Source organism: Euleptes europaea, chromosome 3 (assembly GCF_029931775.1).
Source record: "Euleptes europaea isolate rEulEur1 chromosome 3, rEulEur1.hap1, whole genome shotgun sequence".
Classification (NCBI taxonomy): domain Eukaryota; kingdom Metazoa; phylum Chordata; class Lepidosauria; order Squamata; family Sphaerodactylidae; genus Euleptes; species Euleptes europaea.
Genome location: NC_079314.1, coordinates 42557454 through 42575797, shown reverse-complemented (window position 1 = coordinate 42575797; position 18344 = coordinate 42557454). Strand labels below are relative to the sequence as shown.

The following is an 18344-nucleotide window of genomic DNA, read 5'->3' as shown; positions in this document are numbered from 1 at the left end:
ACGGGTGAAGCTCTGCAACCCACCTGTAGGGTCAAGTGCCTAGTGGGGGGAAATCCCTCCCTTAGTGCAAGTCGAAAGGCAAGATTGCAGTGAAGTTTTAAAAATGCAAGAGAGTGTAGTTTGTACTCCAGTCAAGAAGGCATTTCATTACAGATGTTTATTGGGCGCATGTGCAGTAGGCTGAAGTGACCTGGCTCCTCTTCTTTCCATAATTCTGATTTGGCACCCAAAGCAGCGTGCTTGAGGCTAACAGCCTCCCTGGAACATAGGGTTGCCAGGTCCCTCTTTGCCACTGGCGAAAGAAAGATTATGGGAATGGGATTGTGGGTAAATACCCCACCCTTAAACTATGCATGTTGATTTGAAAGACTGCGTAAAACTTGTGCATGTGCCATGTACATTTATAGGACAGGCAGGAACCCTGTTCTTCCTTCCTATCCATGATGGATGCTTTTAATGTGTCACAGTTTGATCAAATGACAGCCCTGTCTATATTAGCATTCCTGCCTGTGTGTATTTTAATAAAGCTAATGAAGCAAAAATGTTTTCCTTGTATTACAGATAACTTAAGTGAGGATTTGGAGCTCAGAGTCCCTTCCGTCTATCCAAGAAACATCATGGCTGAACCAGACTACATAGACGAGGACAATCCAGAGCTAATTAGACCTCAGAAACTAATTAACCCTGTCAAATCATCCCGGAATCATCAAGACCTTCACAGGGAGCTCCGCATGAATCAGAAAAGGTAAAAAAACCCAAAAACAACCAGTGTAAAATCCTGCAGCTGAGACACAAATTTCAGCCATGCATGAACAAACAAGGAATTTGCCTTTGAGTTCAGTTCACACACAAAGCAGAGTGTGTGCCTTAAGGTAAACTCTCTTCTGTCCTAACATTGCACACGGTAGACTTTAAACCTTTTCGGATTATGTTCCCTAGTGGCATTTGCAGCAAGGAGGCAAACTGACTTTTGAGCTTCACCTAGGTCCAATCATGGGGAAAGGGGAGATTAAGGTGAAATAAAGTTCCTTCAGGTGAGTTACCTGGAGGGCGTTTTCAGCCAAATCAGTAAAGAACTGCACAGGAATACAGATGAAGGAAATAAATCCGTATGATTATATGTTAGTGTGCATGTGTATGTGTGTGTGTATACAGACATATAACATTATCCAATGCTGAGCTTTAGTTAGTTATGTGTGTAAAAGTTGGCAGTGACATACTGTATATACTCGCGTATAAGCCGAGTTTTTCAGCCCCAAAAAAGGGCTGAAAAAGTCGGCCTCGGCTTATACGCGGGTCAATACGGTAGAGGAGGGAGGGAGGGAGGGGGAGGAGGAGGGAGGGGGGAACTTACCTCCGCCGCCATCGCCACCATCACCGCCAGGCCAGCGCAACTTCCCCCGGCCAGGAGCGCCCTGGGAGGCCCTCCTGCGGCCGCTGCAGGCCAGGCGCGATTGCTGCCGGGCGCGCCCGGCTCCTCCTGGCTGGCACCGGCCTGGGAGGGCCTCCTGCGGCCGCTGCAGGGGCGCGCCGCCGCTCCCGCCAGGCGTGCGCGGCTCCCCCCCGGCCAGGACCGGCCTGGGAAGGCCTCCTGGGCCGCGGGGGGTGGGGGTGCCACAGCCTTCGCCAGGCCTGGAGCGGCCTAGGAGCGGCCTGTGGGGCCTCCCGGGCCACGGGGGGGGGGGCCCTGCCGCCGCCTCCTGCCTCTGGATAAGGTAAGCCTGCTGGGGGGGAGGGGTTATAAGCCGACCCTCGGCTTATATGCGGGTGCCTAATTTTTCCCCATTTTTGGGGAGAAATTAGGCACCTCGGCTTATACGTGGGTCGGCTTATACACAGGTATATACGGTATGACATTATCCAATGCTGAGCTTTAGTTAGTTATGTGTATAAATGTTGGAAGTGAGGTGTGCCCTACTTGAAATAATGAGATTAAACATCAAAGTTTTTCTGAAAACTTTATTAAAGACCTAGCAAGACAATTGTTAAACCTTCATCCTTGTTTAATTTTAAAGCAGACTCCAGCATCACTGAATTATATCCATGCAAAAGCCTACAGGCCTTTAAAGTAATCCGAGTACTCTTTGTTTCCCCATACAAGCATGTCTTGTTATCCTGTAAATCAGTTCCCTTCAGTGCCCTCATTTCATTACTGTAATTGTGGTTTACGGCTCTCCCGGTGAGAAACACGCTGCTGAGTTCTGGAGCAGGACTCCCTTTTTTTCTTGTTCTCTGATTCATTTTTAAATTAGTGTTGGAATTCCCCCCCCTTTCAGAGCAAACTTGCACAATGTGAATCAAGCTGGGGAGCTAATTTTAGAAAGAGAGAGAGAGAGAGAGAAAAAAAACAAGAGGCAAACGCATCCAGATCCTTGCTGAGATTTGGGTTAATTTATTTCCTTGTGCCAAATATTTATTTCCTTGTGTCTGAACTGGGAATGATAGGACACTATTTCCAACACAAATTGTCTTGTGAACTTGAGGCCTGTTTGCCCTGGGCAAACTGGGAACTAGACCAGGGGGTTACTGTTCTGGTTGCTTGTGTGGGAAACTGGCTGTTAAGACTCCCAAAGGTCTGCCTTCAGCATCCGTCTTAACAGTCAAACAGTCAGTACAGTTGTGGTGGGGCACTGAGGGAGAGAGTAGGCAATACCTCTGCCTGAGGGGAAAGAGTGACTTCTGGCTGGGCAGGGGAAAGTGGCATTTTCAGCATTAACTGCTTCTCCTCAATAAACAAAAGATCATTTTTAAAATAAGAAAACCTGTTAAACTAGCTGTGAGATGACCATGTGACTCCCTCTGTTGGTCAAGGAACTCGTCCCTCCTCTTCTGGTAGCCCAGCCTAGGGTGCTCACCCCTCCCTGGAAGACCATGAGAGGTTGATCCTGTTCTTCATCTCGCCCCCTTTTTAGGGCTTGTAAACGACTTCCCAGAGGTGCAGTGCCACCTGCCTCAAGCCTTCATTTGGTGTAATATCTAAACATCTCTCTCACATGCTCAAACTCTTCTGGGTGAGGGAGTATAGATTGCATTGTTGGGCATGTTTGCCATATTTTTTTAACAAAATTGTCCCAGGGTGGCATATGTAGTTCGTTCATCCTCTCTGCCATGTTATCCTCACAACAACCCTATGAAGTAGATGGTTATGAATGGGGAGGCCTAGGCCAAGATCATCCAGTTGGCTTTGTGGCAGAGTGAGGACCTGAGCCCAGGTCTGCCTGGAGTCCTTGCTAGACGTTCCAGCCACTCTCCCATATATGTTAACAAACACCCCAAAGGCATGGAAATAGGCCTCAGTGGTTCAGTCTGTACCACTTGGCTGAGGTGTGAATAGATGCGTGGACTGAATTTCTCTAACTGATGCTGCACATGGATTTGTTCCCTTTCTCTGTAATCCATGTGGGGCCCATAGGCAAACATCTAGTGCAGAAGGGGGCCTAATGGTACCCTGGGGAAAGACTAATTGAAGACCAGCAAGAAACAAACTACAGGTAACTTAATAGTTAAAGATTGAAGTTGACGTCTTTCCCAGTGACCAAGTGCTTAATTCATGTCAGTTATACCTTCAGGATCACTGGAACTTGGCAGCAGATTCCCTTCTTGTTGAGCACCTTTGGGCAGAATATTCCTGTATGTTTCCCCTACAAGTGAACAGGATGGAAATTCCATTGTTTTTCCTAATGAAAGCCCAACTTTCAAGGTTGGAGCTTGGAAAGAGCCACTGTCCCCTGTGACTGTAGCTCTCCTTTCATTATATTCAACATTATCAGCATGTGGGAAGATGTGCCCCATGACTGTATTTGGAGTGATCCAAACAATTGCTGTAAAGCCCCTTGGGGCAGAGTGGTAAGCTGCAGTACTGCAGTCAAAGCTCTGTTCACAACCTGAGTTTGATCCTGATGGAAGTCGGTTTCAGGTAGCTGGCTTAAGGTTAGCTCAGCCTTCCACCCTTCCAAGGTCAGTAAAATGAGTACCCAGCTTGCTGGGGGTAGACAACTGGGGAAGGCAATGGAAAACCACCCTGTAAACATAGTCTGCCTAGTAAATGTCATGATGTGATGTCACCCCATGGGTCAGTAATGACCCCGTGCTTGCACAGGGGACTTCCTTTACCTTTAAAGCCCTTCAACAATAACCCTGCTTTCGTGTGAGTTTTTATCAGGCACCCCAGAACTTCATTCTTCTTCTTTCAAAGGCAGTGGCTTGTTTTGTTATCCCTTGCGATCACTAAAGATTGTTTTTAAGGCTCAGCTGCCATCTTGCTCCTGTGAGAGCATCATCTCATTGTGTTCCAGTTGTTGTTGGTTGCACAGAAGCACCGCCTAATGATACAGCAAGGCAATTATGTGCTGCAGGAGCCACAGGAACTCAGTCATCGATATAGAGCCACACACATTAGCTGTGAACTCTCAGGGCTTGTCACCTTCTGACCTGGCAACTGACCTAGATAGTCCAGGTTGGCTGATCTCGTCAGATCTCAGAAGCTAAGCAGGGTCGACCCTGGCTAGTATTTGAATAGGAGACCTTCAAGGAACACCAAGGCTGTGACATGGCAAGGCACCTCCAAACGTCTCTTGCCTTGAAAACCCAAGGGGTCACCATGTGTCATGATAGCAAAAAACAAACAAAACATATATGCACGCACATTACAGTTCCTTATTCAATGCAGAGTGATAGGTTTTCAGAGCAGGGCTGACTAATAGTAATGCTTTTCCATTGTTTCTGTACTGTAAACCAAACTCTTTAAAAGAAACATAGTTATTGCATTTATTTGCTGCTGTTTGGCATGGAGTCTAATCAGACAGGATAGAAGAGCCAGGGTCAGATAGCCAGCAATTGTCAACAGGTCTATAGGTCAGAAGTCGAGAATCTACAGGGAGTTGGGGGTCAGACTCAGCAGAGCCAATCTTTGCAGCTCGGAGAAGCTCTTCAGATGAAAGAGGCCAGCCTAGAGGAAGCAGCTTTATACAGTCAAGCTGGGCCCATTAGCTCCCTCCAGATTGGGAGTGCTTCCTCTGCTGGCCATCTTGAGGAAGGGCACTGTGGAGACGAGATCAGGCCAGCCTTTCTCCCTGGAAGCAACAGCTAGCACAGGAGAAGAGTCCATAATCTGGGGTTTAGCCCCCAAGGCATGTGACAACTGCCTGAGAAACTTTAAAAAAAATGTCAGTTTTGAAAGTGAAGGTGGGACAGTTTTTGAAACTCTTTGTCATAGGCTTCTACTCATTGTAGACTATCCCAAAAACACTTATTTACTATGAATAATTCACATAGCTCAGGAATGGGAGGCAAGCCTAAAATGTGCCCTTAATTTATTGTCTGGAACCTATTACTTTTAGAACAGTAGAGTAGAACTTTCTGTCTTCAGGGAACACTTTTCACACCGGCTTGTCTGCTGAAGAACTCCAGAGGCTGCGGTGGCACTCCTGAGCATTGCAGAGCATTCTGTAGCATGTTCTACAGCGTGCATTTGGTTCACTGCGCCATCCTGTGGAGCCTCATTATTACCATTTATTAATTGTGCATGCAGTGAAAGGTACCCAACACTTTCCATGACTGCATGTTGCAAACAAACATCAGTAGCAGTGAACAACTGGTGCGGAATTTGCCCACTATGGGTGATTTTTCCAGTGTAAGGAACCCCCAAGAAACTTCAGAGGGGCCACAGACTTCGAAGAGAAGTTTTCAAAATACTGCTCTGGAGCCATCTTTCTGTATTCTCACTGAAGCAGCTATTGCGGGCCCCATACTTTGAAGAGTTATGGATCTTCGCTACCACCCCATTGGCATTTGAAGAACAATTATGTATATTTATTAAATACATGTTTTAATTAACGTATGCCATTATTAAGCTTAGGCGTTTAAGAGGATCTGGTTCCTTGATGACTGATTCCTCCGTCACAGCAGTCGAAGATGAAAGTGTGGAAGTCTCACTGCCCTGGGATCTTTTGTGTTACGAATGACAATTGCAAAATAGGCCAGACATGGCAGAGATTTAAATAAATGTTCAGGGTGCAAGATACATATTGCAGAATCCAGTGAGAGAGTGTTCTTAGTACTGTTGAATATTTTATCATAACATAGCAGAAATTGAATATTGCATAATATATAAAGGTTTCCTAGTAAAATGTCATCGCCAACAGCAATCTGCCTCTGAGCTGATTTGGAGACAAATGAGGCAGTTGTGAAAATGGATTGTTGCTGGGCTGTGAGAGTGTGTAATACAGTTCATGGAAGTCAGTGGATATACTTCCGTAGCTTAAAGGGGAATTTTAAAAACCTTTAAACCTATTATACATTGTTCTATGCTTTAAGAACTTTCAGAAGACCGAGAAGGGTGTTTGTGTGGGTCTCTGTCAGATAACTTTCAGGTTCTAACACCCTAAACAGAAGGTATTAGTGGTTGTTTGTGTAGAATCAGAACATGCTTTTGAGGGAAGCCATGGACTGTTCGATATAAATGGCAGGGAAGTGGGAGAGAAGAGGAGGGAGAAATCTCTCTACAAAGCCTTCCCCCCTCTAATATAGGCTAGTTCAGGCTACAACACTGTTGTTCACAGTGCAATTCCATGTAAAATTTATTCCTCTAAGCACATTTAAATCAATTCTGTGTAGGATTGTCCAGGTTACCCTGCCAAACTGGGGTGAAATATGGCCAGAACTATCATCCTTTGCTGTGCAGGGAGGCCGCAGAACACAACTTGCCTGTGCAGAATTTTAGCAGTGTCACAGGTTGGGACTAGTCATGCCAGAAAAGAGCTGGGAGTTACATCTGAGTACCTTACCAGCAACATTCCCAGTCTTCCTATTTTTCTACTGAATGAGTAAAAAAAAGTGCAGAATGTATTCCGAATGTATTTAACACAATATATTTAAGTCTTAAATATATGTATTTAACACAATATATGTATTTAACACAATATATTGCTGTAGACGCTACACTGGGATTGTGTAAGAATTGGAAACAGTTACTCTTTGAAAATATTGTCGAAGGCTTTCACGGTCAGAGTTCATTGGTTCTCGTAGGTTATCCGGGCTGTGTAACCATGGTCTTGGTATTTTCTTTCCTGACGTTTCGCCAGCAGCTGTGGCTGGCATCTTCAGAGGAGTAACATTGAAGGACAGTGTCTCTCAGTGTCAAGTGTGTAGGAAGAGTAATATATTGTCAGAAAGGGGTTGGGTCACTTTAAAATGGTTAGCACATTACCTTTGTTACTTTTTGCAGGACAATGATTCAGCTCAAACCCAACCCCTTTCTGACTATATATTACTCTTCCTACACACTTGACACTGAGAGACACTGTCCTTCAGTGTTACTCCTCTGAAGATGCCGGCCACAGCTGCTGGCGAAACGTCAGGAAAGAAAATACCAAGACCACAGTTACACAGCCCGGATAACCTACGAGAACCAGTTACTCTTTGCTCCATCAAACAGCAGGAGAGAAAACTGTAGAGGACATCATGGTTTCAGTTGTGCACTAAGGCAGTTACAGCTTTCTGAATTCAGGGGGGGCATTTTTACTCTTCAGATATGATCATTTATATTCTGGATGACAAAACAAGCCTCATTGCATTACAGCTATTGAATTCATGGTCAAGCTAGACATTATGGTGTTTACTCCCCCTCCCCGCCGCCGTGGTTCCGTTTGAAGTACTGAAAAAGCTGCGAGGATCTGTGTTCTCACTTGAAAAGGCAGGGGTGGGGACAAGATTGCCTGGTCCCACCATGCAGCCAGCATGGTGTAGTGGTTAAAAGTGATGGCTTGGAGCGGTGGACTCTAATCTGGAGAACCGGCTTTGATTCCCCACTCCTCCACATGAGCGGTAGAGGCTAATCTGGTGAACTGGATTTGCTTCCCCACTCCTACACATAAGGTCAGCTGAGTGACCTTGGGCTGGTCACAGCTCTCTTAGCCTCACCTCCCTCACAGGTTGTCTGTTGTGGGGAAGGGAAGGTGATTGTAAGCCGGTTTGATTCTCCCTTAAGTGGTAGAGAAAGTCGGCATATAAAAACCAATTCTTCTCTCTCTCCCTCTCCCTCTCCCTCTTCTTCTTCCTCCTCTTCTCCCCCCCCCATCAGGATCCAGGGCTCGCAGCATTGTAAATTACCCAAATTCCTCTCAAAAATGGCAATGGTGTCGATGGTCTGACCCGTGGACACCATAATGTGTAGTTTGGCCTTCAGATGAAGTACTGAAATGCTAACTAGACCTGTAGGCCTGAATCTTCTGAAAACCTTTTGCTTGATTGCGGGGGGAAAGGTCCAAACACACACACATTAATCAAGTAGAAGTTTTAAAAAATATCATTAATGCAGCTACTTGTAAAAACCTCCGCTGGTGGCTGCCATCTTGGAAAAGGCATTCCTCCTTCCCTATCAAAGAAAGATGCTGCCTACTGAGACAAGTTTAGCTTAACAACAGAGACAGTGCCTTTTTTTCTCAGAATAGTCACAGGATAATATTATGTAGATACAATTAACTCAGTGAGTATTTGTGGGTAGAAATAACTGCAAATAATGCAAACACTTTTTTTGCTTTGTTTCCCCTCTTGCAAGGGGTCTGGCTCCTCAGAATAAACCAGAGCTGCAAAAGGTAATGGAAAGACGGAAACGAGACCAAGTTATCAAACAGCAGAAGGAAGAGGAGTCACGAAAGAAGAAATCAGATTTGGAAATAGAGCTACTTAAACGGCAGCAGAAATTGGAACAGGTAATGGGGGAATGAGGCAAGGAAAATCTTACAGAGAACATGATATGTACCACTGACAACAAAATGACATAGAAAGGTTGCTACAGACGAGTTATCCAGTGGTTATTTTCACAGTGCATGTGTGCAGAAAGCAACTGTTTGTACGGGGCTCTAAAAATTATAGGGTCAAGTTCATGAAAGAGGGCCCTCAGTATCTGGGCACTGGAACTGTGGTCCAAGAGGCCCCTGGTTCAAATCTCACTCTGCCACAAACTCATTTGGTCACTTTAAGACAAAGCCCGCATTATTTGGATAATAATGTTACCTACTTTTCAAGGTTATTGGATGTTATCTCTCACTCTGTTGAGCACTGAATTGGTTTGCATTCACTGCTGTTAATTAAGATGTCTTGAAAAGCACTGCTGTGACTTCCTTGATGGGTTTGATGTTGTTTTACCTGACCATTATGGTCATCTTCGGAGGCCCTGCTTCAGGTTCCCCTGCCTTCTGAGTTTAGGTAGGTGGGTGGCATCTCGGAAGAGGGCCTTCTCGGTCCTGGCACCAAAACTCTGGAACTCTCTCCTGGGAGACTCATCTGTCCCTTTCTGTTGCCGTCTTCCACCAGTGGGTGAAGACTTTTTTCGTATCATTTAGCATTTCCTCAGTGGTAACCCTCCTTGCCCAGTGTTTTAATGGTTGTTTTTATGTTTTGTATGTATTTTAGCCCTGGTTTTATGTTTTAATGATGTGGGTTTTTTGTTGGTTTTAATGGTTTTTAAGATGGGATTTTATTGTGTATACTTTAATTTGTTAGCCACCTTGTTGGCTCTTATGAGGGCAGAAAGGCAGGTTATGAATTTTGTTAAACAATTTTTCCCTGTCTCTTCCTTTTTTAAAAAAAACCCTAAATTTTGTTTGAAGCTTGAACTTGAAAAACAGAAGATGCAGGAAGAGCAAGAGAACGCGCCTGAATTTGTCAAAGTGAAGGGCAACTTGAGGAGGACCACTCAAGAATCAGCAGAAGCCCAAGACTCCTAGAAGAGGAGCTGCTGATAAGACTCGGATCTCTCTCCTCTGGGGCTGCCTGGGAGAGGCTGCCTCAGCAAGGTCATCTCACCCCTTTGCTATGGAGGAAGAGAATTCGCACCTGGGTATAAAATGTACTCAATATGAGGTCAGTTTCTGGAACGTGTGCAGACTGCAAGTTTAACTGATACAAATTCGCCAATAATACTGCAGCAATCAGCGGATAAACGAGCAACCCGTCGTCGGTGGAAAGAGCCTCCAAAGTGGTGACCGGGAAAACAAATTGGACTTGTTGCTTTGCTTGTTTATTCCTGATCCAAGGCTAGTGGGGATCTCAGGCTAGTGTATGTAATGTTTTTTTATTTCTCCCTTGTCTACTTTGTGAAATTCTGCTATGCAGAAAAACAAAGCGTTCTGAAACCACTTATCTTGTGTTTGGCAGGGGACCCCAGTTTGGAAACGGGCACCCCGCAGCCTCTAATATTAGTTTGAATTCCTTGAGACTTGAAGCTGGATTTGTCTTGCCCACTACTAGTGTGTGGGCCTGGGATGGGCCACATCAGCATCACTGTGAGCAAATACGGACAGCGAGGGGTAGGGGGAAATTCTTGGTCATAACACCACTGAGATCTCTTCAGTTAGCGGGGGTGCAGAGCTGTGCACTGGATTGCACACAAATGCACGACCGTGCACGCCCCCCCTCCCCAACCCACAGCTTGTGAAGCAGCCGTACTGCTTTGACATCACTGTGTAATGTGCACTTGCTGTGTCTGAATTGCAGCAAACCCTCCTCTGGTTCTTTGGCTTGCTTATTTTCACTGGGATCTAAAGGAACTGCACAGTTGGTTCTGTGTTCTTTCAAGGGAGTTCTTCGAAGACTGAGCTTCTTGGCAGCAGCTTGCTTCGCTCCCCTTGCACCCCGCTCTTCCACGTGCAACATGGCAGGCTGCTTTTAAAACCAAGCATTTTCAAAAGCAGTTTTTTCATAAAGGCTTACTGTTCAAAAAGGGGGGGAGAATCGCACTGGGTGTACTCCCATCTATAAAATAGCCCTTTTAACCATGCCTTTTTTTCTCTCTGTCTTGAATTAAAAACAAACAAACAATAGCAAACCATACAGTAGGCATAAAAAACAACAGCGGACTATGTCGAATGCTTAAGTGCCTGTTAAGGCTTGAATAGAGACTGGGAATGATAAAAAGATTGTTTTAGAAGAACCATCTGTCTGCTCCCCTGGTGTAAGAAGCTTGATTCTATGCTGGTTTATCTGTTTTTCCACTCAGTAAGAATATCCCTGCATTTCAGATACAGAGCTGCAGCTTGTCAAGGGAAAAAAAATAGCCCTCTTGCAATGCATGCCTGCTGAAATGGGCTTTCTTAGGATCAATCCTAAGCTGTGGCCTGCCTTAGCTTTCCCTGTGTTCTGCCAGCTAATTCTTCCAATTGGGTTTGGAAATCTTGAGTGACTTTTTAGTTCTTACAGTTCTTTGTAAGTATTCCCACGGCTCTAGGGAATGCAAGTTAGGCAACGTGGACGTGGGGTTCCGAGGGCTTCTTACTAATGTCTGTCCCCACCTCCAGTAGTCTGGTGAAAGGTGTATGAGGCGTACATCTTCATCACTAACTGGAAGCAGAATTCGCTGTACAAAATGGTCACATGCAGATTGTGTCCTAAGCAGGGTTTGTGCAGTCTTAAATTAGTTTTAGAACAAAGGTCAAATGTGAGAGATAGGAATAAATGTTTCATTATTTTGTTTGTTTTTTTGTTTCTGGGTGCACAGATAGGGTATACACCTCAAAATAGATGTAACAAAGACTTTCAGTACAGATCATCTGAGCATTAGTAACTGCAGTTTAATGGCGTGAGCATCATTGGAGGAGGATCAGGCCCATTTTTGTTGCGTTGGAACGTTGAGCAATAAAACAACCTTCTTTTTAAAGCTACATGTGGTTGAAACATCCATTTGGTGCTGCCACCAGTAGTGGAAGCAGCTGGTTTTTGTCATTGCTGCAGGCAGTGGGAATGGGGAAAAAGCAATCCTGAGACTAGTCTTGTGATGCACCATAGACCATGAGCAATCTTCCCTTTGACATGAAGCTGTCCAGGTTGTCTGAGCCAAGCCAGCTCTTTGAGAATATAATCACACTGTAAATCCAAGAAACAGATAACTAAATCTTGTTGGGATTAAATTTACTGATAATTTAAACCATGATAAACAACTTTTATCGTTGGCGTGGATTTAGGAAGCAGCATGCGCATTCAGGAGACTGGAAGGGTGGTTGACAAAGCCAAGTTTGACTTCACAGTGCAGGCTACACTCATGACAATTCCCTCGACGATGTCAGCTTGTGCTGCTTTTGCAAAGCAGAAACTGAAGTATTGTATCTTCCTTCTTTTCCTTTCCTCCCACTCTCCTGGAGGGTGGGGAGTTTTCTAATTGGCAGGTGGCTCATTGCTCCAACGTGCATGGCAACTGGATTTTGCCACTGACCTCCTTCACCTTAGTCTTTCTTTCTGCAATGTGTAGAAAGATTAAGGATGGTGAGACACACCAGAATAACTTGCCTTAATGCTTTTTATCAGCTGCTGGGTTTTCTTCTTCTTATGCTCCTCCTGCGTAATTAACACCTTACATAACTAGGCACACTTCTGGATTCCAAGCCTATAGCGTATCGGGCTCAGGGGGTATTTTAGGATGCTCAGAATCTGGGAATGGAGCCCTCAGCCTGGCTCTCAATTCCATTCTGGCCCAAAGCACTCTGAACATAGTAAGAGGAGAGCCCATGAATGTCACGCTCTCCAAGTCAGACCTTTAGCTGAATGAATATACTATAGGACTGGGTGGGGTCAGGACAGATGTTTTCTGTGACACTCTAAAAATGGTTTGTAGATACAATACATAGTAGTGTCTTGGTGGTGGGGAGTCACATTACTTGTAGAACATAATCATGCCTCTGGTCCATCTAAAAGCCAGTCTTCTTTGTGTACGAATCCAGAAATTTTTATTGTGTCGACGTGTGACAGACAACTTCCCAATATTTTTTGACACATGCTGTAGGACTGTTGAATTCCCTGTTTTCAGTGGCAAAGGACAAGTCTCACAGCTAAGATGACTGTTGATAAGTTCACAATGTTATCCCTCCTAATCTGCTGCGTATTTTTATTTGAGCTACCCTTATTGTTGACTTTATTTTACCATTTGTCTCTTCAGTGATCAGTGCTTTTAAAACCACTTGGACTTGGCAAGTTAAGGTAACAATTAGTATTTCCTCCCAGTTCTTATCAATCTTCTCTTGATAAGTCCATTGGTTTGAGTATGTATAGATATTAAAAAGGGAGCCTTAATGGGGTTTGTTTTCATAATTTAATATTTTTTGTATTTGCTCTGGCCTATTTGTTTTTAACTAAAAAAGTGTTATGAAAATGAAGGTGGAATTCTTAGAACCAAAGTTAACAATAAAAATGTACATGCTTGGAATACACAATTGTGTGAATGTGTATGACCTTCATCTCTGCTACGTTTCATGTTTTCTTTGGTCATGTAAAATGAATTCCCCCTCCTTGCAGGGAACAATTTGAGGGTTATGCTGATAGGCTTTTTCACATCTCCTCCCTAGTTCTGTACATAGAAGGTGTCGCTGACTGGCTCAATTAGCTTTGTAGAGGCATCTCAATCTCCCCGCTTCCCCTGCAGTTATATTTCTGAACAAGGTATTTTACTCTAACCCTCTACACACAACATTATGTGTGCTGAAATCGATGCATGTAGAGGGGGAGGGAGCAGGAGGGTGTTGGTCCCACCCTCCTGCCTACCTGTAATTTCTGGCTAATAAAAAAAACGTAGTGTTCACAATCATGGGGAAGGATCCTGTGCGCTTAGACTCCCTGCTCACAAGCTAACGATCACCCATTGGTACTTGTGTGCAATTTCCCCTCCTCCGCACTGACATGTCATGGGGCAGAGGAACAAAGTGGGGGACACAGTTCCTCAGGGCCAGCTTGATTTGAAGGCCCTGGAACCCAGAGAGTCTGTTTACCTCCAAGCCGAGTGGAAGAGCAGCAGATTCAGCCTAGCTGCTGTCTCGTTTGTGTGTGTACATGTGGGGGTGCCACGGCTTGTTTTGCCTCTGCCCTTCCACCCCCACCCCCCAGAAGCAGGGTGGCAGGCATACAACTACCAGGGTACTAATTCCTCATTTTGTTGGTGAGGGAGCTACAGTTCAAGATCGGGCTGTGGGTGTCTTGATTGGGGAGGGGTTGAAGTTCTGGGTAGGAGGATCAGAAGAAGGATCTTGGTTGGATTGTGCTTACAAAAAAGGGCAGGATGTTGGTTGGTTCTGGTTTGGTGGGGAGGTCAAGGCACCAACACTCTGCAGGTTTTTCTGTTCCCCAGAACTCTTAATCAGGCCACATGTTCATTATAAACAAAATTTGTTTGTGTGTAAACGTCCCTGAATAGATCTATGGGATGGCCACATTTGGAATAAGGTATACAGTTCAGGTTGCCTCATCTCAAAGAAGTTATTGTGGAACTGGAAAAGGTAGAAATAAAGGACAACCAAAAAGAGTGTGGGGTTAGAAAACCTTCAGTGCATTCCTAAGGAGAGTTACTCCAGTCTAAGCCCTTAGGAATGCACTGCTTGTCCTGCTAGGAATGGTTAAAAGTTGATGGCTTTTTAGTTGAAATATATGTGTGTACCAATAAGGAAGGGAGGGAATTACAGCAGTTTATGAAATTAGGTATCCTGAAAAGAAAGTGAACACAGAACTTGGGCTTCCTACCCCAAAATACTAGAACATGAGGGCATTTTCTTCATGCCCTGTGTCCTTGCCTTGTGAAACTTACTGTCACTCTTAAATCTCCATACTGTTACATCACTTTCCTGTACCAAATGAGGCAGAGTAGCCTTAAAATATGCAAAGGTGACCTTCTTCCAAACCAGCTCAAACCTTGCTGGGATTCAAATAACGTTACTCTAAAAAGCAGTAGGGTTTGGCCTTTTGGACAGCTCTAGCCATCTGACCGGTTCCATCTGCCAATAATTTAGCAATCTATAATCATGCCATTCAAGAGAATCTGCCTTTCTGAGTTACATATTAGAATCGACATTGGCATATGACCTTTCCTACCCTCCTCTCCAATTTGGTCAGTTAGTGGGTTATTATAGGGCAAGATTGTTTGATACCAAATTGGCAGTGTAATCCTATGCAGAGTTAAGGCCGCCTATGAGTTTAGGATTGCACTGTAAGAGAACTGGGGTGGGAGAGTCAACCTGAAATCCACCTGGATATCCCATACTTGGTCAAAAGGGGTTTTTTGGGGGTAGGTGGGGAGGCTGAAGATCCTCTGAATGTGCTGTGGCAAGATATTGTTGTCACCAACCATCTCTGCACCCATTAGGTCTATAATCATGCACATGTTTTAAGAAATGAAAGGCATGTTCACTAAATGCTAGCAAGATTTTGGAAGCCTGTGCACTGCAGTTTGAAAGTTGCATGTTACTTTGGCCTTTTCCAGTACACCATAGGATGGTTTCACAGTATGTGAAAGAATTTGCCTCCCTAAGCAGAAAAGCTGCCGAGTAGTACAATTGCTTGTGGGATTACAAGTTGGAGTGCTTTCCTTGTTTAGTTAGGGCTGGCCAGAAAATTGAATCCCTTGAGGTAACTATTTTACATTGTGCACGGGGATTCAGAAGAAGGGCAGGGGGAAAACCCAGTTACTGTTCAAGAACATTTCACCTGCACACCTTCAAAAGCCCTACTTTTCTTGAGACTCAAATTTGCTTGGTAAGCAGGAATCCAGGAACGAGCTTTGTGTTCTCAAATTGCTGTTCAGTGCTGCTTTCTGAGAAGTAATTTCACTGGGGAGACTGCTAACTTTCAAAGACTCATTTTTAGCTTTCAGCAATACCATTTTTCAGACCTAGCAATCTTTGCATAATTTTAGACCATCCTGAAGTTAGCCCTGCAAGGCCACTGCTATTCCTGTGACCTTTATTGCCCTTTGGGATCTCATTTAGTTCTCTGTCAATATTTATGTATGGGTCTCTCTCACTTGTTCTTGGTCTGAGGTATTCCGTGATAAAGAATGTATGGGGATTGCATTCCTCCCAGCAGGCAGGCAGCGGGCATTTCCAACTTCCACCCAGCTGGGAAATTTTGTGTCTCTAGGCTGCAACGTGGAGAATGGACAGTGATCGAAGGGAGCAACGATCATGGCAACTGTTCCTGCCCATTCCTTGGGCAGCCCCTTCCTCTACCTGTAAAAGCAAGCAGGCTTCCTGTACTGAGGTAAGTTTTCCCGCCTCAACAGTGGGGACTGCAGTTTTCCTGGAATTACAACTGATCTCCAGACTACATAGAACGGTTTCCCTGGAGGAAATTGCTGCATTGGAAAGTGGACTCTATGATATGCCATATCGAGTAAAAGAAGCTGAAGGCCTAGAGCTCCCTGCCCTCCCCAGGCATTGCCCCAAATCTCTAGGAATTTCCCTAGCTGGAGTTGGCAACCTTATACTGAGAAGGGGTGGGGAGGCAGAAGGACCCAGGAGAGCCAGTGTGGTGTAGAGGCTGGAGTGTCACAGCTAGAACTAGGGATGCCCAGATTCAAACCCCCACTCGGCCATGAATCTTACTGACTGACCCTTTGCCCGGAACACACTTTTATTCCAACCTACATTACAGGTTTGTTGTGAGGATAGCATAAAGGAAAGCAGAACTATATATACTCCTCCCCATACTCCTTAGAGGAAGGACAAGAAAAAACATATTGCTAGGGGCAGATGTGGCTACTTGATAGCTTGTCTGATCAAAGCTCTTTAGAATACTTGGAAACATGAATCTGAGACTGATTCACAGGAGAGGGGTAATGGCTATAGGGCCAGTTCTCACATCAAGCCCCCCAGGGAACTGCTTGGGGCAGCACAATAAAGAGGTTGCTGATCCACCATAGAGCTGCTGCAAGCCATCAGATGCATAGGAAGGCGACCATCACCCCCTCCTGGGCCTGCCTCTCTTCTGGCTGGGGCCAAGCCATGGAGGGCATGGATGTCCCTTACTTGGGGCAACAAAATATCTTGAACAGGCCCTGGGCTGCTGCTCCGCTGTCTGCTCCTGCAATGTAAGAACATTGAAACTGTGTTGAATGGGGCTGAATTGTGTGAGCCTGAACATGTGAAACTGCCTTATACTGAAAAAGGTCTACTCTGACTGACAGTGGCTCTCAGACAGAGATCAATCACATCACCTCCTACCTGGTCCTTTTAAGTGGAAGTTCCAGGGGTTGAACCTGAGACCTTGTGCACACTAAACAGATGCTCTACCACTGAGCCATGGCCCCTCCCCAGCAATTGTGTGGTCTTTTTCACTTGAGCCTGCCTTGCCGCATGGTTTGTGTGCTCTTACATGGCTACAGTAGTGATAGAACCACAAAGGAGAAAAAGAGAATGATACTTCTCTCCTACAGCTGCTACCTCAGTGTGAGGCAGTGGCGTAACTTACTCCTGTTGGAGTAAGGAAGAGAAACCCTCCTCCATGGGTGGGACCTCAGGTGTTTTTAGCAGTGCCACCCCTCCCAGTGAGCTGGGGCCCTGCTGCCTGGAATACTTAGCTGAATGTGTTAATCAGGCCCTTGTGAACCCACAACTGTAGAATTGTCAATGAAAACAGAGAAGGGTAACCAGATAGCAGGTAACTGAAGATCATCTGTCACTTTTGAAGTCCTCTAGCAAAGCAGGCGTCAAGAGAAGAGTTCCCTCACCCCTGAGTATAATTCAAAGAACCAGCGTTCGTCTGTTTGGTTACCTTTTTGTGAAAGCTACAGGAAGACGCATGCCCTTGGCAGCCAGCAATCTCCCCTGTGAAATGCAAAGCAGATGGCAAGTATGAACAGCTGTGATATGTTTAAAAAAATCATTCCAGGCTTCCAGCAGAAAGCCCAATTTAAATGCACATACTGTCTCAAAGCCCAGAGCCCAAATACTGACAAAAAGCCGGTGTCATCCAATGGAAAGAGGGAAAAAGCGTTTTCCTTTTGGTTCCTCTTTTATTTCATCACAATTATGTAGAAGAGTTGGTTTTTATATGCTGACTTTCTCTGCCACTTAAGGGAGAATCAAACCGGCTTACAATCACCTTCCCTTCCTCTCCCCACAACAGACACCTTGGGAGGTAGGTGAGGCTGAGAGAGCATGACTCGCCCAAGGTCACCCAGCTGGTTTCATGTGTATAGGAGTGGGGAATCAAACCCGGTTTACCAGATTAGCCTCCGCTGCTCATGTGGAGGAGTGGGGAATCAAACCCGGTTCTCCAGATCAGACTCCACTGCTCCAAACCACCATTCTTAATCTCTACACCACACTGCGTTACTACTATATCGTCATCAGTACTGAGGTACGGAAGCATTGCCCATGAAAAGTGTGAGTTTGCTGCCAATCATGTCAATACATGCGTGCACATGTATTGTGTTTATAATCCATTTGTTCGCCAAGGAGTGCCAAGTAAACTGCGCAGGGTTTTTTCCATTTTACTTCTATAACAATTCTGTGATGTAGGTTGCGTGTACTGAGAGCAGAGTGACTTACCAAAGACTGCCCAGTGACTTTATGGCAGACAGGGGGTTGGAA

General features: G+C 45.1%; 1 protein-coding gene across 1 annotated transcript; it reads left to right on the top strand.

Annotated features, from left to right (window-relative positions):
* Positions 1-561: 561 nt before the first annotated feature.
* FAM107B (family with sequence similarity 107 member B) lies at positions 562-10152 on the top strand. Its single transcript, XM_056847039.1, has 3 exons — positions 562-745; positions 8558-8711; positions 9612-10152. Exons 1-3 carry the CDS (start codon positions 618-620, stop codon positions 9726-9728), a joined length of 399 nt encoding a protein of 132 aa, XP_056703017.1. The 5' UTR covers positions 562-617; the 3' UTR covers positions 9729-10152.
* The last annotated feature ends 8192 nt before the right edge of the window (positions 10153-18344 follow it).

What these genes read in the sequence shown, in the direction of transcription:
- FAM107B (XM_056847039.1), top strand. Translation starts at nt 618, where the DNA reads ATGGCTGAACCAGACTACATAGACGAGGACAATCCAGAGCTAATTAGA. An exon ending in CTCCGCATGAATCAGAAAAG is followed by an intron (nt 746 to 8,557) that starts GTAAAAAAACCC and finishes CCCTCTTGCAAG; the next exon opens with GGGTCTGGCTCCTCAGAATA. An exon ending in GGCAGCAGAAATTGGAACAG is followed by an intron (nt 8,712 to 9,611) that starts GTAATGGGGGAA and finishes TTTTGTTTGAAG; the next exon opens with CTTGAACTTGAAAAACAGAA.